General features: G+C 44.0%; 1 protein-coding gene across 8 annotated transcripts; it reads right to left on the minus strand.

Annotated features, from left to right (window-relative positions):
• Window positions 1-1440: 1440 nt before the first annotated feature.
• LMAN2L (lectin, mannose binding 2 like) lies at window positions 1441-27072 on the minus strand. 8 transcript variants are annotated; one of them, XM_081265179.1, is made up of 9 exons: window positions 26877-27072; window positions 25960-26009; window positions 22423-22540; window positions 21533-21615; window positions 8376-8408; window positions 7114-7275; window positions 6907-7021; window positions 3210-3329; window positions 1441-2887 (listed from the first exon to the last, which is right to left on the minus strand). In XM_081265179.1, exons 1-9 carry the CDS (start codon window positions 27061-27063, stop codon window positions 2745-2747), a joined length of 1011 nt encoding a protein of 336 aa, XP_081121305.1. In that variant the 5' UTR covers window positions 27064-27072; the 3' UTR covers window positions 1441-2744. The 8 variants fall into 8 exon arrangements, with proteins under 8 accessions (XP_081121305.1, XP_081121308.1, XP_081121307.1 ...); XM_081265177.1 differs by having other exon boundaries at window positions 1459-2887; window positions 25891-26009; XM_081265182.1 differs by lacking the exon at window positions 21533-21615 and having other exon boundaries at window positions 1453-2887; window positions 26877-26947.
• Between the last annotated feature and the right edge of the window lie 379 nt (window positions 27073-27451).

Genomic DNA, 27451 nt, shown 5'->3' on the forward strand with positions numbered 1-27451 from the left:
GGAAGACTCTGCAAAAGATGCCCTTGGGTTGCCACTTCAGGCTAACTCCACTGTCTCTTCTCTCTAGAGCTATCTGGCCATGAACTTGATCAAACCTGAATTTCGGATGGGACCTCCCCCCATTAAAGTAGTTAATGTCATAAATTCACAAGACCAAAACAAGCCTCCCAGCTCTGCTGCCTAGGATCCCTTTCTACAGCCTTCAACAGATAATGAGCTGAAACCCCACCCTGGACCCAAGAATCACCCGAGTATTATCCTTCCAGAACTTCCAGCTCCATAAGACTAATTTGCCCTCACAGGCCTGGCTTTTCTCCTCCTGCCACGAGCCTTTCCCTCGGGCTTCCTACCAGGTCCTTGTTTCTGTCTTCTACGACACACACAAGGGCTAGGTATATTCTGGCTACTGTGCTCAGAAACCACTTAACAAGAGGAGCAGAGTTGTAATTTTCCACTGAAATAAACAAGTTTTATAACAGAGAGCCACCTTGTAATTTGGGCGGGGGGTAGTTGAAGACAACACGAAAGGCTGAAATCGTCAGCTCTTCAGACAAGACTCACTCTGATGTCACCTCTACGCGTGCCCTCTAGTCCTCGGGGTCTCTTTTGCACTGAGAGGCTTTGTCATCAGAGGAAATGAAGGGAAGGATGACTAGGAGACAGAAGAAACTGTCCTGGATCAACAGCACGCCAAGTCCACTGCTGTCACCCCAAGTGTGCGTGTCCAAGAGTTACCCCAGAGCAGACGCCACCCTCCTACAGCACACACCTGGGGTGACAGTGCCCAGAACAACATTCACCCCCACTCACCAGGGAGAACATTTGTTTCTAGAACAAAACGCAAGAGCCCCAGCAGGACACACAAGAGCAGGCAGTGTGAGGTTCTGGCCTGTTTCCTCTAAGGCAGAAGCCCAGCCCGAGGCCGGTGGGGACTGCACTCCTGGCTTCCCTACCTTCTTCAGAAAGCCTCAAGGTACTCCCCCCATGGGGTATGCTTCCTCACCCCTCCCCTATGCTGAACCCCTTCCACTGCACCCACCTTGGCCATCTCAAGGGCCCACCTAGTTTCTCTACTCACAGACCCTCCTGCCCTCCCCTGACCTCCAATAGACAAAACATTTTTTTCCCCCAGTTCTCCCTGGTCCTAAGGCCAAGTTCTAGGTCCCCATCTGTCCTCCACTGCCCTGGAGCAACCCCGTTCTTGTGAGGAGGAAGTCAGGAGTACAGTGTGGCCTCCACTCCACCTGCATCCTGCCGCCACAGGGCAACACAGCCTGTGCTGCCTGAGGGAGCAACGGGAAGGACCCAAGTGCAGCAAGATGACTCCCTTTCCTTCTGGGCTGAGCCGAGGGCTTTGCCACCCCAGGACAAAGGAAACAGCCTGGACCTCCCCCTTAATCCATCCCCAGAAGCAAGGACACCAAGAAGCTCATGATTGGTTCTAGGAGCCACTTTTAAGAACTCCCCTCGGGCTTCAGAGGTACATAGGAGAGGAGTTCCAGGCCTTCCAAGGAGACTGGCCTGTCACCACCAACTGAATCACAGGGCAGACAGGTGAGCAGCCTGGGACCCCTTGTCAGGTAAGGCAGTGGAACAGAGCTGACACCCAGAGGACAGCACCCGGGCTGAGCTGCTCAATGACCAGGGACTCTTGCAGGCACAGATGAGGAGGATCTTTTGCTCTCAGATTTGCAACATGAGAACAGCAGCTATTTCTTCTCCATTAAGGAAAGTCAAATTCCCTTTAGGGAGAAGATCTAAGCCCAGGTAATAAGGTAGCTTCCTGACACTTCTGACACTCAAAATGGAATTCTAAACATCATGATAAACACAAAACATGCAGCTAAACAGGTTCCAGAAAGTCTGTACAAACATCTCCAAGTGGTCAGACCACATGATAAATGCTGCTGTCTCTCTCCTGGACCCAGTCAGGTTCACAGTCCATCTCGCGGTGTCCATGAAGTCTTCAAAGCTCCCCTTGACTTGCACACTAACTTTCTGCCAAATTTGACCAATGGCCTCAAGGGAGCTGATTAGGATGGGCACCCACACACAAACCAAACCAAGACCCACACTAGAAAACAAAGGCTAAATTGAGCCAAAGCAGAGAGCCCTGGGGTCACCTAATGAGGGTCAGAAAGCTAAGTGTGCTCTGCAGCCCCAACACAGAGGAATCCAAACATCTCTTCCAGCTTAGGTGGCACAAACAGAGGACAACGAATGGAGGGGAGGCACATAGGAAGGATGCAGCAGGAAAGTTTCCACCCAGGTTTCCAAGGAAAGCTCCTTGGGTGGATAGAAGCTTGGGCAAAAAGCAAAACCCAATAAACACATGTCCAGAAGGTGAGCTACCAGTTTTCTATTCTCTGTGGATTCAAAAACGAAGGAGAAAGGCCTGCTGAGTCCAGTCCAAGCCTGGGCTGTCCAATCCTGTTCTGTGATCGTGGCATCACGACAGCTGTGTTCTTTTCATGCCTCTTCACTCCCAAGTGGAAGGACCGCAGGGAAAGGCACATCACAGCAGCATTTTCCTGGGGTGAGTGGCTTCTTGGACCAGGTTAGATGTCCCCATGGATGACCACGGGAATACAGGGTTCTTGCATTCAAAGCTCCAGTGACAATACACAGTCCCTGACCAGATGCTGGAGACTGGAACAGATTCGCCAGACTGCGAGCTCAGGCCAGCATCTGCTCTGCTCTCACCTCATGGGTGTCAGTCACAGAGGTGGTGGCAGCAGGAGGGTTCAGTAGAAGCGCTTTCGACTCTGTTCTTGCCATTTGTTGTAGAGTATGATACCAATGACAATGGCAAATACAGAAAACACCAGAGAGAAAAAGACGATGAGGAAGAGGGCCAGGCCACTCAAAGGCGGCAGTGGGGCCGTCACTGAAGAAGCAAGAGGGAAGCTCATCAGAAACATGCCACCCACTCAGTGGCGAGGGGCAACTAACAGGTGGCCTAGCCCCCAGGTTCCCATACCCACTTCTGAGGAGCTAGAGCTCACACTCCTCCCTTCCAGATGGCTCAACATTAAAATGAAGCACTACGCCTGCTGTTCATTGGTACATGGAAAGGCAGGGTAAGTGCTCTGAATTCTTCAGACCAATTACGGAGAAAGGACACCGCCCTGCATGCTGGGGGTGCAAGGCACCTTGACCTCAGGCAGCCTCCGCCCCCATGGGACCACTCCCCAGGTCTCCGCACTCACTGTCAGGCAACTTCATATTGTCTACCGAGGGCAAGAACACGTCTCGATGCAGCTTCTCCTCTTCTGGGGTCCTTTCCACTGTCAGCTCAAACAACTTCAGAGAAATGACATCATGATTATCTATAAGACAAAGTAAGAAAGCTTATTCTAGCCACCAGAAAATGGGGCATCTCAGAATTAATATCTTGGTTCAAGTTTCTGATCCATGGTTAACTAGCAGTGACCTTAAAATAATAATTGAGCTGGGGTAATCCCAATGACTTTGGAGTCTGAGGCAAGAGGATTCCAAGTTCAAAGCCAGCCTCAGCGACTTAGCAAGGCCCTACGCGACTCAGCAAGATGGTCTCAAAATTTAAAAAAATAAAAATGGCTGGGGAATGTGGCTCAGTGGTTAAGCACCCCTGGGTTTAATCCCCAGTTATTTAAAAAAAAAAAAAAAATTGAAACCTCTTCATCTTCTCATCTAAGAATAAGGATGGGGAGGACAGGGCATATTTTATATTCTTCTGTATTTTTACCAACAAACATTCATTACTTGTATAATTAATTTAGAGATAATCTTATGAGAATTAAATGCCATACCATAACTAAAACCTTCTACCAGAGTGAGGGGGGAGAGAGAGCACTGTAGCTCTCCCTTGTTAAAGATCATACACATGATGCAAACACAGACGGAGCAGGAAAAGGTCTCTTGGCAGCTGTTTATGGGAGATAGGCAGAACATAGATTTGGCATGGAAGACACTGTCCCTCCGGATGCTACCTATTTCTCCATGGCTCCGGGGAATTATTACTAGTACCTAACATATCAGATCCTAATTGCCAGTACCTAATATACCAGATCAAGGAATTAGAAACTGGATTTCTCTTTCCTTCTCAAGCATCATTATAAACTCACAGATTTAAGAATTGGTATGAAGAGAGCACAAATGTAAGTGTGAGGGGTACTTATTGCTTTAAGGTTGGTTATGGACTGGGGTTTGAATTTCTGGTCATTTCTATTATTATTATACAATCCATAGCTGATAGGTGCTTGGACTACTAAAATCTTTTTTTTTTTTTTTTTTTGTACTAGGGCTTGAACTCAGGATGGTTTACCACTGAGCTACATGCCTTTCCTTTTTCTTTATTTTTGAGACAGATTTTAAGTTGTTGAGGCTGACCTCAAACTTGTGATTCTCCTGGATCAGCCTCCCAAGTCTCTAGGATTACAAGCATGTACCACTGTACCTGGATAAACTGCTAAAATCTTTAGCAGATTCTTAGCTAGTATAAAACTGGCTTTATTTGGAAAAATGTTTTAGCTATCAGAGCTGAGCTTAAACTGTGGGACAGGATAAAAAGCCAGGGCAATGCTATTCACAATGCAAGGGCATGAGAGAGATGGGCAATGTCTCAACAATGTCTCTGCACTTTTCAGAAAGCCACTGTATAACAAATGAGATGATGCCAACAAGAAAGGCCTTAGAATAAACACAATTTGCATTTAGGAGTTTTATATAGGCAGAAAATACAGACTTACTAAGCTAGGAATTATCACTGAAAACCTAAGGCAAATACCTCCTTAGGATAAACAAAAAATTCCCTCTCTTGCCTTTTCTGGCAGCTGGGGACAACTTCCTGTTAAGAAGGACATAAGAGGGAGGGGGCGGGCTATGGCTCAGTGGTAGAGCTCTTGCCTAGCATGCGTGAGGCACTGGGTTTGATCCTCAGCACCACATAAAAAAGTAAACAAAGGCATTCTGTGCATCTACAACTACAAAAAAAAAAAAAAAAAAAAAGTACATCAGGGCTGAAGTTGTAGTTCAGTGGCAGAGCACTTGCCTAGCACATGTGAGGCACTGAGTTCGATTCTCAGCGCCACATAAAAATAAATACATAAAATAAAGGTATTGTGTCCATCTACAACTATAAAAAAGTCTATCAGTAAAAAGAACCCCCCCCCAAAAAAAAAAAGTATATCAGGGAGTCAACCTAGAAACCCATGAGCTCAAAGGAAAACACAAGGCAGTGATTTCAAGCCAGGCCTCCCGTCCCTGTGCTGAGGTTAATCCTGTCCCACAGCTTTGGCCTGCACAGTATTCAGATCCCTACTGACCAATGAATCTCCGTGGCAGGAAGCACATCAACGGCTGCCTGGAGCCAGGGCGGGAGGAATACTGCCAAGGGTCACAGAGAACTGCAACTCCCAACAGGTGATAGCAAGTTCCACATCTTTACTGGGAGGTGGTTATGCAGGTGCAAGTATCTGTAAAACTCTTCAGTTTGGTCTCTGGAGAGCATATCTCAATACAGTTGATTTCTTTTCAACAACAAAAAAATTGTTTCCGGGGATTTTAAAATCCAAATATTTCATTTTAAAAATCCACATTTATAGCTTCTCTTGAAAAACTGGAAGATCTCGGAGATTTGGCCTCATGAGCCCACATTTCCTTTTCTTTTTTTTTGGATACTAGGGATTGAACTCAGGGACACTCAACCACTGAGTCACATCCCTAGCCCTTTTTATATCTTATTAGGGTCTCACTGAGTTGCTTAGGGCCTCAATTTGCTGAGACTGGCTTTGAACTCGCGATCCTCCTGCCTCAGCCTCCTAAGCCACTGGGATTACAGGCTACTGCCTGTTCCAAGGTGGGCACTTGTCTTTCCATTTTTCCTCAAGAAAGTTCTATTTAAAAATCAAGCTTTATCCATAATAAAGTAATTAAAAGAACCCAAAGTTCGGTTCCTTATCTCTTCCCAAAAGATGTTATGACTGGGGCTAAAGACAAGGGAAAGAACGAGCACAAAGGGAAGCTATGACTGGGCACAGAGAGGAAGAAAAACCAGAGAAGACAGAAATGTGGGACCAGGCACTGCTGATGCCACAGAAGCCAAGGAAGGCAAGTTCCCGAGCGTGTAAGTACGTGGGCTGACCGAGGCCGGGAACAGAGCACTGCAAGTAGCAAGGAGATTATAAGTAACTTCCGTGAGAGCAGTGTGACAGTAAGGTAGAGACACAGGTCTGCGAACAGCCTGGGAAGGAGACTGAGGACTAGGAATGAAAAGCATCTATACACACAACACATCCAAAAGTCTGAGCAAAAAGGAGACTGGGGGTCAGTCAGAGGGGGATAGCAGAGTTAAGGAGCAGCTTTGGGGTTTTGTTTTATTTGTCTTTTGGTTTTTTCAGTCCCCTTGGAGACTGAACTAGGGGTGCTTTACCACTGAACTATCCCCCCCCCCAGCCCTTTTATTTTTTTTAGTTCAAGATAGGGTCTCACTAAGTTGCTCAGGTTCACCTGGTACTTGTGATCCTCCGGCCCCCATCTCCCGAGTTGCTGGAATTAAAGGTATGCAACACTGCACCCAGCAAGGAGCAGCTGTTAGGAGAAGGGGAGCTGGGCACACTAGCAGGTGCTGGGAGAGGGCCTAACAGCAGAAGCAGGTAGAAGAGACAGGGAAGCACGGTGTGCAACACCCAGGCCAAAAGAGCCAGCTGGCTACAGAGGCAAACATTCTGGGTGTTAGCACCCACCATCTCCTGGAGGCCACTATACCAGAACAGCCTGGCTTGGGTTCTGAAGGGATCTGGATGTGAGAATGTAGCATTCAGAGCTCCGCCTTCCGGTCAGGCTCTCCCCTCTGAGAGGGCCTCATAAAGGTCTGGGTACTTATAAACCTTAATCAGGACCAATAAAGCGTGCACACAGCAGTACCTGAGAGATCCCCAGTGATGGAGGAGGTGCCAAAGTAGTAGCCACGGGGCAGACGAACCCCAGGCACCTCAATGCAGTCCCTCCACTCATGCTTGCCATCGATATCCATCATTATCTAGAATAAAAAGAAGAAATCAATCAAGGACAGGCCACAGGAACAGGATTAAGACAGCCCATATCACCAACTGGTCCACGATAGGGACTCACCGTCAGATGCCTTTTGACATAGCGAATCACAAGGAAGGTATCATAATGGAGATTGCGGACAATAGCTGTACATCCCCCCAGTTCTGTGGGCCGCCCATCTCGCTCATGATCATAGCTGAGGGAGCCGTTGTTCACCATGGCTGAGATGTAGGGGAACACCCGCTGGGACACAGAGGGAAAAGCAGACACAGTGAGGGAGGAAGAGCTCCTGGAAATGCCCACATTGCTACAGGAATTTTGCACTTTACAAGCGGAGCCTCTTCAGCAGACCAGATGACCACTGTTCCTCATTAGCAGCCCCAGAGCACCCACAGTCAAACATTCACTCATGGGACATGGACCTAGGAAGCCATGAACTCCTTACTTACCTTCAGTAATTCTCTTTGTTCCTGATCTGGGGTGGGCCTGGGAAGGCCCCTGTGAGATTCTGGAGTTAGTTCAATTCCTCCCAGAGATAGCCATTTGGCACTTACATACTATTCAATATCCGGGGTTCCTATTTTATGTATATATTCCTATCTCTCCACTACCTCTTGGAGCAATATAACCATTTATTATGGTTCTTCCCAGATCCTCACTTCAGTCCATTCATCCCCCACTCTACTCCCCAGCTAAGTGTTTTGCACACAGCAGGTATTTTGAAAATACCTACTTGACTTGGCAGGGAAATCCTTCTATTCAGGATAGTTCCTTTCAAATTCTAAAATCCTACAAGCAGCATATGATGCTAAGTGGATTAAGACTCAGAAAAGCACACTGCCAGAACCCAGCTGCTGGACAGGCTTAACCAGCCACGATGACTGTTCTTAGTCAAAAGCCTTTGCAGCCCAGTTAAGCCTCGTCCACACGTAACTTCCTCCAATAATGCTAGTCATGAGAGGGCAAGAGTCCCCTCCCCCCACCCACAGGGGAAAAACTAAAAGCTTCCCCATAACCCAGTTTCCCATCTACACCAGTGACCTCTAACAGAGTTGCAGGAACCAATTCTTCCTTAAAATTGTTAAACTAACCCTTCTAGAACAAGCCCCATGCCAAGGCAACGCAGAGAGACAGGGTGATGAATGGGAGGTAACATGAGGCATGCCATTCTGTGGGTGAGTTCCCTGCGGTCTCAGTCAACATGCAAGGTGGAGATGCAGTCGGGACCAGAGACTGGGGACCCCGGAGACAACAGCCACATGGACTCTAAGCAGCAACGAATGTTGGATGGACACAAGGGAATAAGGGATGGCCACGGGGGTGGGGGGTCAAGAACTGAGTACCTGGACTCCTGGAGAGTATCGCCTCTTCTGGGCCTGAGAGGGTCCAGCAGGTTATTAGACAAGAGAGGGCACAGAAGACAGAAGACCAAGTCAGAAAGCAGCAGCCATGGGGGAGCTGACCCAGCTGCAGTGGATGAACAAACAAACTGAAATCCCCAAGCAGAATTTTAGGTTCCATGAAGGGCATTCAGCAAGTCCTGGCACCCCCTCAAACTATATGCAAAGTTATATGCACAAGTGTTTGGGCATCTTTTTGAGAAGGTCTGATCCTGTCATCAGATTGTAAAAGGAGTCCACTAGGAAGACCTCTCTAATTCTAAGGGTCCTGAAGCTTTCAGAAGGAACTGTATAAAACACAGTGTCCCACTGGCCAGACAGGCCCTACCTATGTGCGTCTCTGGGAGTCAAATAGTCACAAACTTGTCTGCTTCTAGACTACTTTATTTCCACAGCAAGAGGGAGACAGGAAAGGCAAACAGGGATAAATTCTAAATTCAAGATGTCTTTTGCTACTCAGGGTCTTGATACAACTCTTGCCCAGAAGACAAAAACCCCACTGTTGGAGGGACTATCAATCAGCTTTAATCCAAAGGAATCATTGAAATCAGCTTTAATCCAAAGGAATCACCCTCTAATTGAGCCAATGGATGTTTATTTTCAAACAACTGTTGTCATTCTCACCTACAACACATGGGCAAGGAAGAAGCCCTGTGGGAGCACCACAGCAGGAAAGACCTAGCAGATCCTCAGGCTGGAGGGTATCTCAAGCTTTGTTCCAGACAGCCTCCACGCTCTGAAGAACAGCATCAAGAGAAAGCTACACAGACTCAACTGAGTCCTGCCCTGTGGGAAAGGTAGGCAAAGGTGCGGACCACAAAGCATTCCTTCTTCTAGTACTCAGTGAGCATCCAGCACCAGCCAGGCACTGTTCCAGATACCGGGGTCCAAAGGAAAACAAGACAGATGGGGATCTGCTCTCATGGAGCTGACATTTAAGTGAAAGAAACAAACAAGAAGCAGATAAATAAATGTTTGCAGATGGTGATAAATGCTATGATGAAAATAACGTAGGAACATGACAGAGACTGACGTGGGAACCTCTCTGAGGAAGCAACACCTGAACTGAGACCAAGTACTTAGAGGGAGGCCACCACCAGATATGGGGCACAAGAAGCATGAGGTTGGCAAACATGAGGAACTCAAAGATGACAAGTGTGTCTGAGCTAATGAGGAAGTGGCCGAGGTGAGGAGGGGCAGGAGCCACAGCAAGGAGTCAGGGGGAGGCCCCAGAGCAGCTCCCCAGCTGTTTTTACGCCAGTGCCAGTACAGGATACAGAAAGGCATGCAGCCAATCACCAGATGATTAAATTGCCATAAAATTACTCTTCTACACTATCATTTGTGACAAGAGAACTGCAAGCATATCATGCAGTTTATATAGAAAAGGACTTCTGAGAAAAAACTCGCAAAGTCAGTGAACAATTAAAGAAAAGAAGGGATTAAAAATATCTTGGAGAGCTCTGATGTCCCCACAGCTTGCTTCCTGTATCACCTCTAGTGCCACCCCCACCCCCATCACAAATTTAAGCTGAGCCAGGTGCCATGGTGTCTGCCTATAATCTCAGCTACTGGGGAGGCTGAGAAGGGAGGATTTCAAGTTCCAGGCCAGCCTCGCCAACTTGGCAAGACCCTCTCAAAATAAAAAGGGCTGGGGATCTAGCTCAATGATAGAATGCTTACCTAGCATGGCCTAGATCTTGGGTTTGATCCCTCGTACAAAAAAAAGTTAAGCTTCAACCTTACAGAGTACCTAGGACAGCAACCTTCAGCCTGAGAGTACCTTACTCTTTCCAAGAATGGTGTGACATCCAATTGTGTGATCACCACCAGGTGTAACCAGCACTTCAGGATCACCTGGGGGAGCTTTCCATCTTCACGCCTATGTGAGTGCCCTAGTCAGTGTCTCATTCATTAGGTCTAGAATGGGGCACAGGAGTAGATATTTTGTAAAAAGCACCACAGCACAAGGATGTGCAGCCAAAGAAGTGCTGCACAGTCACAGCCCCATGGCTCCACAGATGTCATTTTTCTGCTTCAGCAATTCACGACTTGCCTTCAACTTTTAACCCCACATTAGTAGCTAGTTGTTAAATGCCGGCCTATTTTCCATCCCTAGGCAGAAGTTCCCGAATGTTTCTCGGGTAGCCACTAATTTCACACAGTAGTAGATTTTCTTCCCCCTGGAAAGTAGTCTGTAGCTAGAACCAAAGGTTGAAAAAATCACACCAATTCAGGCAAAGTGGTAGTTTCATTCCTAATTTAAGAGTCACCAGAAGTCAGGAACTCCCACCTATTGTCCAAATGATGATTTGCAGGGTAGAGAAATGTTTTTGACTTTTTGTACTACAAGGTCACTACAGGATCATTTTAGAGGATAATTTTGCCTCTAACGCATGTTGTTTGAACAATGAGCTTGTGGATTCAGTGCTAAAAACTCCATGGATCCCAAGTACACAGGATGTAAACCCTTAGATACAAAAAAGATGGACTGCCAGGCATGGTGGCACACGCCTGCAATCCCAGCAGCTCTGGAAACTGAGACAGGAGGATCGTGAGTTCAAAGCCAGCCTCAGCCAAAGCAAGGCACTAAGCAGTGAGACCCTGCTGGGGATGTGGCTCAGTGGTCGAGTGCCCCGAGTTCAATCCCCAGTACTCTCCTCCACCCCCAGGAAAAAAAAAAAAAGATAGACTAAACCAGGTACAGGGATGCACACCCAAATCAGAGCAACTCAGGAGCCTGAGGCAGGAGGATTGCAAGTTCAAGACAAGTCTCAGCAACATAGCTGGGCTGTCTCAAAAAATATAAAAGGGGTGCTGGGACTGTAGCTCAGTGGTAGAGTGCTTGTCTAGCACGTGTGAGACACTGGGTTCGGTCCTCAGCACCACACAAAAATAAGTAAAAGTAAAGGTATTGTGTCCATCTACAAAAAATATATATATATATATATATATATATATATATATATATATATATATATATATATATAAAAGGGTTGGGGATGTGGCTTAGTGGTAAAGCACCCCTGGGTTAAATCCTCAGACCAGAAAAGAAAAAAGATGGGCTGGTGGTGTAGCTCATGGCATAGCACCTATCTCACATGTGGACCCTGGGTTTGATTCCCACCGTGACAAAAAAAAAGAAAGAAAAACAGCACACAAAGCCTCTGTGATCAGGGCATGCTGTTCTGATGGCTACATAACCTGTGTGGACCCCATCACCTCTTTGAGATTCTACTGGAAACAAAGAGAATCCTGTACAGCTCACTGGTTTAACCACAGGATGAATTGTGTTCAGCATTTAGTACAGCGTCTGGCATTCAGGAAGAAGTCAATAAATAATCAATTGACAGCTGAACTAATAAATTTCTAGATACAAAGTTCAATGTCCAACATTCATTAAGGGCAGTAATTCTCAAACCCTTGGCTGTCATGAATCAGTAAAATTTCCAAAAGCATTTTGAAGAGTAATCAGCTCAGTGTTTTTTTTTATAGTATATTAAATATATTGATATATAATAATAACAAAACAATCATCGATAATACACACCATTTTACAAAAGGTCATTTTAAACCAAAAATGAAAAGGAACTATGTAGCTTCATAACACAGCAACTGAATACTCTTAGTTCTTATGCAAAATTACTGCACTGTTCTGATTCTTGGGCCAGTGAAAAGCTGTTGCCAACAGCACGAGTTTATGAACCAGCATCTGAGAGCCTCTCTCTTTCAGACCAGCCATACTTCAGTCTGCTAAGCTGCCCATTTACTCTCTGAAATGCCAATGTGAAGAAAAGAAGGATGGGAAAGGAGGAGAGAATGGTGCCACAGTACTACTGCCAAGATGTCTGCAAAATGTTCCTGAGGAATCCCCTTAACAGTATGAACAGCAGCCAGCGTTGACTGACAGCCTGCACTGTGCCAGGCACCGGCCTCAGTACCCAACACACCTGTATCCCCTAAATTCCCACAACCTAGTGGGCAGCAATAGTATCCCCAGTTCACAGGTTAGAAAACTTGTCCAAGAGGACACAGGTATTCAGTAGTGAAATCAGGATCTGAAACCTAGTAGTCTGGCTCCAGAGCCCTGACTCAATCACCATGCTTCATTTTCCTATCAATATTAAAAAAAAAAAAAAAAAAAAATCTCACATGTACTATTAAAAAAAAAAAATCTCACATGTACTATTAAAAAAAAAAAGGACAAGGGTCTAAAAAATACCCTAAAATGCAAAGAAAACTGCCAGGCACAACGGCACATTCCTGCAATCCAGTGACTGGAGAAGTAGGAGGACAACAAGTTTGAGGTCAGTCTCAACAACTTACATGAGGTGCTGTCTCAAAATAAAAAATAAAAAAGGACTGGGCATATAGCTCAGTGGAAAAGCACCTCTGGATTCAGTCCCCAGTACAAAAAGAAAAAGAAAAAGGAAAAAATGCACACAAAAAAACTGATGCAGAATGGCTCCAGATTAAAGAACAGGAGAAACAACACAACCAAATGCAAGGTATGACCTGCGTTCCTTTTGCTGTAAAGAACATAATGGGACAACTGGTAAAATCTGAATAGGGCATAAAAATTAGATAAATTAGGGTCATAGCTTAGTGGTAGAGAGCTTGCCTCGCATGTGAGGCACTGGGTTTGATCCTCAGCACACATAAACAAATAAATAAATGAAATAAAGGTATTGTGTCCATCTACAACTAAAAATTTTTTTAAAAAAATATTAGATAACAGTACTGTTATTATTATTAAATTTCTGACTTTCATCATCTCGCAATATAAGAGAATTCATTTTTAGGAAAAACACATGTAATTAAGATTAAGAAGGCACCACGAAGGCAAGGTACTCTTAGCTAGTTAAGAAGAAAATAGGGCTGGGGATGTGGCTCAAGTGGTAGCGCGTTGGCCTGGCATGCGTGCAGCCCGGGTTCGATCCTCAGCACCACATACCAATGAAGATGTTGTGTCCGCCAAGAACTAAAAAATAAATATTAAAATTCTCTCTCTCTCTCTCCTCTCTCACTCTCTCTTTAAAAAAAAAAAAAAAAAGAAGAAAAATAGACACACATGCATGAATACACACACACACACATAAAAGAAAAAAGCAAAGCAAAAGCAGTAAAACACTTAACATCTGAAGGAATCTAAATGAAGAACATTCCAGAATTGTCATATTGTTATAATTTATCTGTAAGTCTGAAACTTATTATCAAAATTAAAAAAGATAAATCTGAATCTAGTTTTCACCATACTCCAACATTTCTGTCTGAAAAATTTCAAAATTACCAAAAGGCTGTTTTTTATTTTTTATTTTTGTTGTTATTGTTTTGCGGTGCTGGGGACTAAATCCAGGACCTTGTGCACGTGAGGCCAGCACTCTACCAACTGAGCTATAGCCCCAGCCCCAAAAGGTTTTTAAAAAAACAATAGGTAGGGGGCTGGGGATGTGGCTCAAGCGGTAGCGCGCTCGCCTGGCATGCGTGCGGCCCGGGTTCGATCCTCAGCACCACATACCAACAAAGATGTTGTGTTCACCGAGAACTAAAAAATAAATATTAAAAAAAAAAAATTCTCTCTCTCTCTCCTCTCTCATTCTCTCTTTAAAAAAAAAAAAAACAATAGGTAGAATGGGATGGAACATTTTTCTTTAAAAAAACAACAACACAGCACAGTTTTCTTTTTCAACCTATTCTAGTTTCCCTCACCTCTTCCCTCCGCCTTCCCTTGGATCACTGCCCTTCTATCACAACTGGAAGACATGGAAAAGTGGTACTCCCAGGCCCACTAACTGCCATAAGATCATCACATTTCTTGAACATCATCACTTTTCAGACTTCTACTATAAGCTGCAGGTCCTACAGTACTCTTACCTAGGCCTTTATGCAGGAATTTGGATAGAGACAGATTAACTGAGCAATGCCTGTCCTAGTTAGAGTGTGTATCGCTATCAGTGAGATTCTCCCTCCATTACAGGGCAGCATGAGAAGGCTCCGTAGTCCCCAACTCCCATGGACTTACACTGGTGACTCTGACCCAGGTCTCACAGCTCCTCAACTGGAAGACATGGAAAAGTGGTACTCCTAGGCCCACTAACTGCCATAAGATCATCACATTTCTTGAACATTGTCATAATTTAAGGGAATCATTTTAATCTCATTTATCATAGTTGTAGCCCCACTAGAACAATCCCAAATCAAGGAACTTGAGGACTAACAGAGTACTCCAAAACCAGGAAACTTTAAATTTAGGTTCAAGTTCATAACCCAACCACCCATATTACTACCAGCGCCAAATTCTATCAGAACACAGCCTCATATATATGGCCTAATTTCGCTGCTGCCATCATTTCAATACACATGAATCCTTTTTGTTAATGAAGAGTTACCAACTGTACAGAACAAAAGATCCTCTTTGTAGTTGTACTCTGGGTAATGTAAACCTCCTAAAATTAAATGTCATCCCCTATGTATGTGTGCATCTTTCTATGCAACCAAACCCCAAAGGGTCAAAACCCAAAGGTGAGGACTGACCCAGAGCAAAATACCATCCAGAGCACCAGCTCTTGCTTTCTTCCTCCTCTTCCTGCCTTCTCTCAGACAAGGAACATCTCCTTCCTGCCTTCTAACAGAAGAAAGCCATTGCACTTCCCTACTTCCCTCCAAAGCCAGTTCTCACCAGCCAAGTCCAGCCTCAGTGCCTCCTCCACTCTAGTCTTGCCCACATGTACTCTACAGGCCTGACTTCCAAGAGTTCTTGCAGGAAAGTGTTACTCTACCTACACTGATAAAAATTCTAAATCACATGCAATGGGGTGAAACAAGTCAATGTAAGAAGTCATGGAGTTCTTTTAATGATGTAAAGACTCTTTCTGCCAACAGTAAAAAGACCAAAGTGGGACACGAGTCTTCACCAACATAAATACTTGATGTGGGTGCTGGGGATCGAAACCAGGGCCTCAAGAATGCTAAACATGGGCTCTCCTACTGAGCTACATCCCACCCACACTGATTTTTTTACTTATTTTTTGTTGCTATTTTGGTTTTGGTTTTCTTGGTACCAGGAATTGAACCCAGGGGCACTCAACCACTGAGTACTTTTTTAATTTTCAATTTTGAGACAGGGTCTTGCTAATTTGCTTAGGACCTCGCTAAGTTGTTGAGGCTAGCTTTGAACTTCTGATCCTCCTGCCTCAGCCTCCAGAGCTGCTGGGATTATAGGCGTATGCCACCACACTCGACCACAATGTGTTTTTGTCTTTTATGTTTTTTGTAGTTGTAGATGGACAGAATGGCTTTATTGATTTTATGTGGTGCTAAGGATGAAACCTAGTGTCTCCCACATGCTAGGCAAGTGCTCTGCCACTGAGCTATAGCCCCAGGCCTGCACAATGTGTTTTTAAACTGGACAACAAAGTAATATTAACTTTCCCCCAATTCAGAGTAAAAACATTCATTCCATCAAAAATATACATATGGGGAGTGCCTCAAGCAATACTTGACCTAGGAAGATCAGAGGCCTCTTCACCCCAACTATTTCTGCATTCACTGGGTGAGGCCCAAAGGTTTCACAGAGAATGAGGGCCAAGCCTGCCAAGGGCTGCATTTCTGTGGTCTCATCAACAGAAGTCTCTCACAATTACTTTGACAACTGAAAGAATGCAAATGAGTTCCCTGCAATTCTCACTAACACCCGGGTTCAAACAAGCCACTTATGATCATCAGCTGATGAATTCATAAAGCCAAGAAAAGACGATCAGAAAAGATGGTCGGGTCTTTTTTTAATCAACAGTTTTCATAACAGGAATACTGATATATGATTCACATACCACTTGATTCACCTAAAATACATAATCCAATGGCTTTTAGTACATGCAGAGTTAAGAGTGATTATTATCATAACCAGTTTTATCACCCTAAAACGAAACCTGTGCCCACTAGAGTCATCTTCCCACCCACCCAAGTGCCCCAACCCTTGACCACTAATCCACTTTTTTTGTCTAGAAATCTGCCTATTCTGGACATTTTATATACATGGGATCAAACAATAAGTAGGGCTTTGGTGATTGGCTTCTTTCACTTAGCAAAATGTTTTGATTCAAGAGTTATCCATATTGAAGCACTTATCAATACTTCCTTTCTTTTTATTGCTGAATATTCCATTGTATAAATATATTTCGTCCACTCATCAATTGATGGACAAGTGAGATGTATCCACCTTGTGGCTGCTATGCACATTCATTTTTAACTTTCTTTGTAGATGTGTTTTCATTTCTTTGGGGTATAGACCTATGAGTGGAATTGCTGCATCATCTAAATTATATTTATCTTTGAACCATTTTAAGAAATACCTGCTGGGCTGGGGATGTGGCTCAAGCGGTAGCGCGCTCGCCTGGCATGCGTGCGGCCCGGGTTCGAGCCTCAGCACCACATACCAACAAAGATGTTGTGTCCGCCGAGAACTAAAAAATAAATATTAAAAAAAAAAAAAAAGATGTTGTGTCCACCGAAAACTGAAAAATAAATATTTAAAAATTCTCTCTTTCTCTTTAAAAGAAAGAAAGAAAGACCTGCTTTCCAAAGCAACTGCACCCTTTTCTATCTCTACTAGCAGTGTTCGCGAGTTCCACATCATTCCACACCCTTGTCACCACAGGTCATTAATCTTTCTTACCTTAGCCATCCTGAGTAGATGTGGAAAAACACCTCATTGTGGTGGATTTGCTTTTCCCTGATGATTAATGATCTTGAGTATCTTCTAATGTATTTGTTGGCCATTTGCTTATCTTTGGAAAAACATCTAATCCGATACTTTGCCCATTTTTTTAACTGGGTTCTTTTTGAGTTGTAATAGTGCTATATGTTCCAGGAAAAAAGTCCCTAACAAGATATGTGTATATATTTTCTCCCATTCCATGTGTTGTTGACTTTTCACTTTCTTGATGTACACAAGTTTTGTTTTTTTCTTTTTCAATACTTTCATTTATTTTTATGTGGTGCTGAGGATCAAACTCAGGGCCTTGAATGCTCTACTGCAGAGCCACAACCCCAGCCCCGTGAGTTTTTTAATTTTGATAAATGTATTTTTTCTTTTTTCTTTTTTTTTTTTTTTGTTATATCTAAGAAACCATCACCTAATCAAGGTCATGAAAAATGAGTTTTAAACTTTTTTGGAGGGCTTGGGTTTACAGGGGATTGGACTCTAGGGTGCTTAACCACTGAGCCACATCCCCGGCCCCTTTCAACTTAAGACAGGCCCTCATTAAATTGCTAAGTAGCTAAGGCTGGGCTTGAACTTGCAACCCTCCTGCCTTAGTCTCCTGAGTTGCTGGGATTTCAAGCATGTACCACCATACCTGGTTATAGTTTTAATTTTTAAATTAGGTCCATGATAATTTTTTTTTTTTTTTTTTTTTGGTACCAGGGATTGAACCCAGGGACACTTAATCACCCACCACATCCCCAGCCCCCTTTTTTATATTTTATTAGAGACAGGGTCTCACCAAGTTGCTTAAAGCCTCACTAAGTTGTTGAGGCTGGGTTTGAACTCATGATCCTCCTTCCTCAGCCTCCCAAGTCACTGGGATTACAGGCATGTACCACCGCACCCGGCCCATTGATACATTTCTATTTTCATTTTTTTTTACAATACTGGAGCTTGAACACAAGGGCTCAGGTATGCTAGGTAAGTGTTCTACCACTGAGCTACATGCCCAACCTTTCTTTTATTTGGTACTGGGGACTGAACCCAGAGGCATGTTGTCACTGAGCTACAGCCCCAGATCTTTTTTTTTTTTAATTAAACATTTTCTTAGTTATGTTATTTATTTATATTTTATTTATTTGTATGTTTATATGTGTTTTTGAGAATCCAACCCAATGCCTCATACAATGCAAGACAAGTACTCTCTTTTAACTTTGAGACACAGTCTCACTAAATTGCTTAGAGCCTCGACAAATTGCTGAGGCTGACTTGAACTTGCAATCCTTCTGTCTCAAGTTCCCAAATTGCTGTGACTGCAGGTATACTCCACCATGCCTGGGCCTTTCTGTTTTATCTTGAGACAGAGTTAATAAATTGCACACACTAGCCATGAACTTCTGATCCTCCTGCCTTAGCCCCCAAGTAGCAGGGATTACAGGCATGTGTCACCATGACTGGCCTCCAACTTCATTCTTATTCAAGATTATTTCAGTTATTCTGGGTCCCTTGAACTTCCTTATGGATTATAGGATCAGCTTGTTAATTTCTACAAAGGAGCCAGCTAAATTTTTGATCAACAGGAATTAAAAATACCAATCAGGGCTGGATTGTGGCTCAGTGGTGGAATACTTGCCTAGCACCACAATTAAAAAAAAAAAAAAAAAAAGAAATGAAGATAGTGTGTGTCTACCTACAACTAAGAAATAATATTTAAAAAACAAAACAAAACAAACCCTACCAATCTATGTGAGTAGCATTGCCATTTTAACAATTCCAAATCTTCCAATCCATGCCATGGCATGTCTTTCTGGTTACTCAGGTCTTCCTTAATTTTTCTTTCTTTTCTTCTTCTTCTTTTCCTTTTTGTTTTTGGCCAGGGATTTAACCCAGGGTGCTCTACCTCTGAGCTATAGCCTCAGCCATGTTTTTCTTTTTCTTTCTTTTCTTGCTAAGGGTCTTACTAAGCTGCCAAGACTGGCCTCATAGCCTCCTGAGCTACTGGGTTTACTGGAATGCACCACCATGCCCAGCAGATCCTCTGTAATTTTTTTTGAAAAGTGTTCTGTAATTGTCAAAAATTTTCTGTTAAAACACTTCTTTTTGATAATAGTGTAGGCAGAATTGTTTTACTTTCATTATTGGATTGTCCATTCCAAGCATACAGATGTATAGAAATAAAACTACTTTTTTTGTGTGTGTCGGGGGAGGCTACTGGGGATTGAACTCAGGGGCACTTGACCACTGAGCCACACCCCCAGCCCAATTTTGTATTTTATGTAGAGACAGGGTCTCACTAAGTTGCTTAGTGCCTCACTAAGGCTGGCTTTGAACTCATGATACTCCTGCCTCATCCTCCTAAGCCACTGGGATTACAGGAGTGCGCCACCGAGCCCAGCCTAAAATTGCTTTTTGAATTTTTTTTTTTCTAGTACTGGGGATTGAACCTGGGATGCTCTACCACTAAACTACATCCCTAGCCCTTTTAATTTTTTTATGGGAGGCTGAGGCAGAAGCAGCACAAATTCAAGGGCAGCCTAGGCCATTTAACAAGACCCTGTCTCCAAATAAAATAAAAAGGGCTGGAGATGTAGCTCACTGGTAGACCACCAAGACTTCAATCCTCAGTACTACAAAGACAACAGAGACAGGAAGAACCAGGTTTAAAACTCCCATCAAGCCCTGAAGCGCCTACTATGGGCTTCTAACTACCGCTAAGATTCTGCTGTCAGCAAGATTACGAATCTAGTCCTAACTCTCCCCTCATCAGAGTCCCTTAGTGGACGTGTCCCTTTACAATCATGTCCAGACCTCCACTCAGAAGCAGGCCTCCTGCAGTACATGATGAAGCTGCTGTAACATAAACAGCCAGTGTATGAACACTAAAGGAAGTAACATGGACAGCTGCCCTGGAATCGTGCAACTCGGCAAGACTGCTGACCCTGCTGTTCTTTCTAGCCTCATCCCTATCAGATGCTCCTTTACCTCCTCACACTCCTCTTCCCCTCTGCAACCTTAGCCCCTTAAGGAACACTTTTCCCTCCTTATCCTGCAGACTCCAATGTAAACATTACTTCCTGGAGGAAGCCCTCCATGGCCGCCACCACTCCACTCAAGGTTAGAGCTCCTCCTGGGTCCCATGGTGCCCAAGATTCCCCATACCACCGGCCATGCTAAAGTGCAGGGACCATGTTGGTCTTACTCACTAATTCCCAGGGTCTGCCACCTAGAAAGTGATGTATGTGGAACGAAGAGAAGCCCAGAAGGAGCATGAAGAAGGAACTCTCAACTGACCCACAACAAAAGGTTCTTCTCCCTAACTGAGGTCTCACTTCATTCCATCCCCTCTAAGACAAGCACTGTGGGAAATGTAATTACTGAATCTGAGTATTGCATATAATGATGATCATTCTACACGTTTAATATTTTTCATAATAAACCTTTGCCACAAAAAAAAAGTCACCTCTTCTTCCATTCCTAATCCTTTTTCTTTTTTTTTTACATTTATTTAGGAAACATTTCATCGGGGCAGAATGGGTTTAAACAAGTGTCTCTTCTTTTTTAAATTTTTTTAGTTGTGATAGACACAACACCTTCATTTTTATTTATTTATTTCTATGTGGTGTTGAGGATCAAACCCAGTGCCTCATGCACACTAGGGGAGCGCTCTACCGCTGAGCCAACAACTCCAGCCCCCATAATCCTTTCTTGTTAAGCATTATTTACCTACAGGATATCCAGTGACAACTTGCCATAATAATTTGTCCACCATCTGATAGCAGCATCACATGACAGAGAAAGTACAAGCCTGCTGTCAGTATATGGAAGTATCAAAGAATGCTTAGGGTCAACTCATAAAAAGCAAGCAGTTCTGCCAATGGCCAGGTACTGGGTTCCATCAAAATGCCAGGATTATATCAATTTCCTTTTACTTATAATCTCTCTGGTAGGTAAGAACTGCTGCTCAAGTCTGAAAAGAGGAAGAAGGAAAAAAAAAAAGAGGAAGAAGAAAATGATGCTGGAAAGGGTGAGCAAGCTGCAGAAGAGAGCATAGCAGTGATGGGAGTAAAAGTTAGGGGAGCAGAGTTACACAAATTCAGCTGCTCTGGTGCTGGACTAGAAGCCAAAATGTGCTCAATTTCAGTGGCTATCTAATGTGCATAAGACAGAACGTTGTTAACACCACAGAAAAAGTGCCCATTCATGACAGCTATTCCCAGAGGACTGTGCAATCATAGTTCTCTCTAGAAAAAATACTGACAAGGACATTAACTTTTGAAGTTCAACAGATGAAGAACCCCTCACTGTCTCTTCCCTCAGTTCCCTCCTGCACAACACTCATGAGGGAAAGAACTGTAATGTCAGTGCAGCTGCCCTAGGCTCTGACACTTGCCATTACCTCTTGCTGCTTCTCCTCATTGGGGTAGGTGTCTACAAATACTCCCAGCCCCACAAATTTGTCCATGTTTCCAAACACAGGCCCTAGAGAGAGAGAACAGATGATGAACAATGAAATAAAGCCAAGAGTTGATAAAGGAATAATATCTCACAATGATGAAGGAAAAGTGAAATTCAAATGACTCCCAGGCCTCTCAAGATGAGAAAACACACGTGCAAGCACCAAGCAAAGTGCATGGCCTGTACCAAGGGCCCAGTAAATATCTATTTGTTTGCTGTTGAAGGAAGGGAAAGAGAAAAGGCCACTACAACCCTTGTTTAGCACTATGGCAGCTCCCTGATCCAAACTGGTTGTTCAGGTGCCCCTACAGAATTCTGCTTCACAAACACTTGGTGAAGATTATGCTCTCAAGAGAGAAATGAATTCCCAAGTTCTACTTCTTATTACAAAAGAGAACAGGTCAAATCAGGTTGAGCCTGCCATCTACTTAGAGCAATGGCTCCACACTGCAAGGAAAAACAGAAAACTCTTCTCTGGACTTAGAAGTGCTGAGAGCACTCACTGAATGTGCCAGAAGAAATCAGCTCACCAGTCATCAATGCTTAGGAGAGCCAGTGCTTCCATTCAGCTGATGGGCCAGGCTTCCCAGGGAAACTCAGAAGGAACTAGCAAGCAAGAAATCACCCCCAGGATGAGTCAAGGTCAGCTGCTATTAAGCAGCTAATAAGGGCTAATAAAGAACCACCCAATTCTGGAGACTACACAGGCCAGTGTGCATCCACAGACATAGGGGAGAGGGAAAACTGTAGGGTGGAGCCTTCTCAAAAAGAGGGCACATGAAAAAGCAGGCCTGTCACACCCACACAAGAGCAACTCAGGGTCCCCAATACCTGGCTGCATTCGATCCTTTGTGTACCAGATTGCCAAGCCATCCCCATGCAGATTCTTCTTGCCTTGTCCATGAATCTTAAAGTGCACCTGCAATTCCCAGTCTCTCAGGAAACATGGCTAAAGTGGGGGGGGAAAAAAAGATGCTGGAATCAATAAGAAGTACGAAATACGAAAACCCTCAAGTCCTCAGCAGCAGTCTACAGACTTGGAAAACATAAATGTAGGTAATAAGGCTAAGTGTTAAAATTGAAATCTAAGGCTTTTGATGTGTGTGCATCATAAAATTAAAGCATCAAGTTATGCGACTGTTTAAGATATTTAATATGAAGAGTGAACAAACCACCTAATCATATTCAGCATCTCCCAACAGAAACTAGATAGGACTCCACAGTTGGAAAAGACAAGTTAGACTACCATGATCCTACATCTACCCAGCAGTCTCTCAGCCTCTTGAGCAGATGACTAAATTAATATTCATTTGCATTTGAGATCATTCCTCTGAAGAAAGACTCTAAAAAACTGAGATTAAAAGAATGGTCAAAGCCTTATTCACTATAAAGGAATAAGAAAAGCTAAGTCATTTTGCAAAGGTTTCCAGGAATAATTAGCAGATGCTACAAACAACTCTAATTAGCTAGATTTGGCCCTCTGCCAAGCAGAGGGGCAAGCCTGAGCTCCCACAAGAAGGGTGAGCTATAGTCCCCAAACCTTCATGGTGTGACCAGGAAGCATAAAGGTACCAGAGGGGAATACCTCTCCCACCACTGGGACAGCCTCTCTAGTGATGACACGTTAAGGACATAGGTGCTAATCAGACTTCTGTTCTCTTTTTGCATAGTGTCTCAAAACCTTTAAAAGTAGAAGAGGCAAGCAGATGGTTAAGTGCTCTGAAGAGTTGAACAGTTTCAAGGAAAAACCAGAGTGGGTACAATATGTGGGCTTAGAGAAGCTCCTGGTTGGAGTCCACTGTGAAGGAAGAAGGGGAGAAAAAAGCAGACCAGCTGGGTTCAGCCAAAGGCTTTCCAAACAGACTGTTCTGGCTCTTGAGCAACACATTGCTTGACCATTTTCAGTTTCTGTTTTTAATTTTTGGGATATTTTCCAAAAGCATTAGTGTTAGGGGAACAAAGACAAAATGAAAGGAGACTGAATACTTTTGCTTTCAGCAAAGATTCCTGAAATCCCTAATAGCTTACCCTGTTCTGAAGAGCCCAGTCCATGTCTTGTCACTTTGAACTCTTATCTCTCTGCTGTTTTATTTAGATTTTAGGGCAAGGGTGAAATTCAGTGACAGATATCTATCCACAGATTTATTAGTAGGTAGATATTATGTCCCTAAGAAGAGGGCCAGAGAAATTCATAATGAGCCAAAAGATACCTGTCACTGATTCTTGGCCTCTTATGGCACAGTGCCATACTGTTCTGGGTTATGTCCAACAGTGGTTCTGAAACTCTGCTGCTTGGTGGATTCTCCCAGGGGAGCTATTTAAAATCTCCATGGCCAAGCTGCACCCTTTTCCAATTACATCTCGGGGTGGAACCAAGGTACTGAATCCAAAAGACAGTCACTTTTGAGATCCATTATTCAAATAACTCAGAAATAACTCCACTGCTCATTCTGATGGACAAGTAGTAAAAAACAGGTATCAAACAATCTGAAAAGGGGGGCTGGGGTTGTGTCTCAAAGGAAGAGCACTTGCCTCGCTTGTGTGAGGCACTAGGTTTGATCCTCAACACAACATAAAACTAAAATAAAGGTACTGTGTCCACCTACAACTAAAAAATAAATATATTTTTTTTTTAAATCTAAAAAAGGGTAGGAGAACTAGATCCTAGAATACAATTGCTGTTAAATGAATTATGTAGAAAGACAAGAAGACTGCAGCAAAGTACAAGCCTTGAACATAATTCAATTATTTACCTGTAAGAGCCCCAAAAATGAAAATTTTAACAGATGTAATAACAACACATATTTCTGTAACCATTCTAGCTTTCAAAAAAGGCTTTTCCCATCTTTTGTCTTATATTATTCTCACAACAACTCTGGTGGGCAAGTATAATAGATTATTATTAAGTTCATTTGACAGATGAAGAAACTAAAAACGGAGAGGTTAAATAACCTGTGGAGGGCTCACGATGGGTCAGTGACATAGCTGGATTCATAATTCAAGTACTTCAATTTCCCTTTAAATCTTTTACCATGCTCTAGACTCTATTCAAAAATGAGCTCAACACTAAAATCTGGGTTATGGGGCCAACTAGCACAGATAACTCACTGAGAAACTTCTTACCCCCTCTGCTCCTTTAGAATTCTCTGCTTCAGAAAATGAATAGGGAAAAGAAAAAGTTCTCTTTTCTGAGGTTCACTCATCTATAACTAATGAGAAAAGCCATGCAGAAGTAAGATTTTTTTTCTTCATTTATGGGAGCCCAAGAGAACATATCAAAGGATGCCAAAGTCATCCCCAAAAGTCATATAGTTTAAAAGGATTTAGAGAGAGGCCTGGAAACCAAAAAGAAAGCATCATCTTACACTTGTACAAAATCACAGTGCAGCCACACCAGGAATACTGCATTCACTTCTTGCCACCATACCTCAAGGAAGACAATGTAGCTAGAAAAAGTCCAGAGAGGGACAGATAAAATGACCAACAGCTCTCAGTGACTTTCATATGAAAATAAAATTTTAAATTAGACTCTTCAAACTGAAATAACAAGGGAAAGCTACTGGGGTAAAGTTTGGATTTATTTATTTATGCATGCATGCACGCAAGGGGTGGAACCTTGCACATGCTAGGCAAGCATTCTACCACTGAGCTATATCCCCAGCTCGAGGGTTCCTCCTGCCTCATTCTCCAAAGTAGCTATAACTACAAGTGAGCTCCACCAAGCCCAGCTCTGGGATAAATTTTTAAAAGGCACTCCCTTCACTGGGGCCCAGTGGCACATGCCTGAAATCCCAGTGACTCAGGAGGCTGAGGCAGGGGAATCACAAGTTCAAAGCCAGCCTCAACAACTTAGCGAGGCCCTAAGCAATTTAACGAGACCTTGTCTCAAAAAATAAAGAGTTAGGAATGTAGCTCAGTGGTTAAGTGCCAAGTTTCCCTGGATTTAATCCCTGGTATGGGAAGGGGGGGTAAAAGAAAGCATTCTTCTACTTTACAAATTTAATAGGATATAAGAGTCATTAAACTCCAAGAAGTGGTACTATTGAGTCAATCAGGAATAAAAGATATTCCTAAAAACAGATTCAAAATGACTTATTTGCTATAATAAGGACAAAAGAGAGCATGTCCCTAAGCAGCTGATTTCTTTATTATGAAGGTCACCATAATCTCTGAAAAAATGATCCTTGACATCTACTGATGACAGAATACTGGGAATAGACAGTAAAATTAAGTCAATATGCCATTGTTGAACTTTTCAAAACATTCTGGGTCACCAAAACAAGAGGGAGAGATTCTTACCACCCGGTTCCACAAGGCACCCTGTTTACTTTGCATATCAGGAGTAAGGCGGATATACTGGGTCATTACCATGGCATTGCCCATCAGATTCCACAGTGAGGAGCTGCCTGTGCCCACACCTAGGGAAAGGAAGTAGATCAGCTCACACTCCTCAACAATACAAAAAGTCACACAAAAACTGGAGCTTATTTCTTTTTCCTATTTCATCTGATTCGATCTTCCACCTTCTGTCACTAATGCACGAATAATTTTTTTGCTGTTGCTGTTTTTCTTTCTTTCCTTCTTTTTCTTTTTTATTTGGGGTCTCACTATGTTGCTCATCCAGGCTGGTCTGGAATTCATGTCAAAGGATCCTTCTGCCTGTCTTTGGAGTAGCTGTGCCTAGAGGCACATGCCACTGATTTGTCCTCTTTATTGTTAACAGTACCAATCTTCTGGTGGATAAGCTATGCTTAGGGGACTATGAACCCTAAACTGAGCAAAGCTAACCAGCCTCTTTCAACACTAGGGCTCCTGCCCTTGAAAAAAGCAGGTGTTTTAACCAGCAACAAAAATTAATCTTCTTTCTCACTCTGGCCAAGCTCTGCCCCAGTTCTTTCTCATGCTTTATTTCTAACACATCCACAGCTCCGTCCTGACACTGGCTCACTGCTAATGGTGCTCAATCACTCCTCACTATTCTCTGTCCTTTTTCCATCCCACTCCTTTTGTCCAACTCCGAGCTCCCCTTCGTCCAGGCCTCGGGCTGGTGGCATCCGAGAGCCCTACCCAGACCTACTAGAAACTTCCAGCGCTCGGGAAAGGCGCGGGGGACCCCTGTCCTTCGGACCTGTGGCTCTCAAACGTGGCGGGAGTCCTTTTGGGCTCCCAAGCGCCGCCGGCAGTTTCCTGCGGACCACGAAGCCCTTTTCCGGCCCCCTCACCACGGACGAGCTCAGGTCCCGAAGCCCTCCCCCTGCAAGACCACCTCGCCCGGGGCGCCTCACCCTGGTAAGGCTTCGACAGCGAGTGCTCCCGTTTCAAGTACTCGAACGTTTGACCCGCCCAGACTTGCCGTGGCCCCTGCCCAGACCCCAATAAGAGGAGAAGAAGCAACATCCTGGACCCATCCCAAGCCGACAAGCGCCGCCGCCACCGCCGCCACCACTCAGAGGGTCTCAGGGCCGCCGCCATCTTTCTCACCGCCGTGCCTTCATCAAAAGCCCGCCCCGTCGCCCAACCCATTGGTCCATAGAACCATCTGGCCCGCGTCCCATTGGCTCTTGTTGCGTCCCCGCCCCCACAGGTGAGCCTCTCACCGATTGGCTGGCTTGGGTATCAGTTGCCTTGCCAACCCAGGAAAGGGGCGTAGCCGAATGTCCCGATTCCCTTCTTTGCATTTGTCCTGAGCTTCTCTAGGCCTGTGGGGTTACGTAGGGATTTCCGTTTTGTTTCGGCATTCTATAGTAAATTTAAAGAGAGAAAAACGTTTCTTCCGACCCCAAGCAAACGTTCTACCATCTGTGTCACAATATTTTACTGCGCTGTCAGGAGGATGTAGAACCGAAAGAAGAAATAGAAA

Source organism: Spermophilus citellus (assembly GCF_964194105.1).
Source record: "Spermophilus citellus genome assembly, chromosome: 13".
NCBI classification, from domain to species: Eukaryota; Metazoa; Chordata; class Mammalia; order Rodentia; family Sciuridae; genus Spermophilus; species Spermophilus citellus.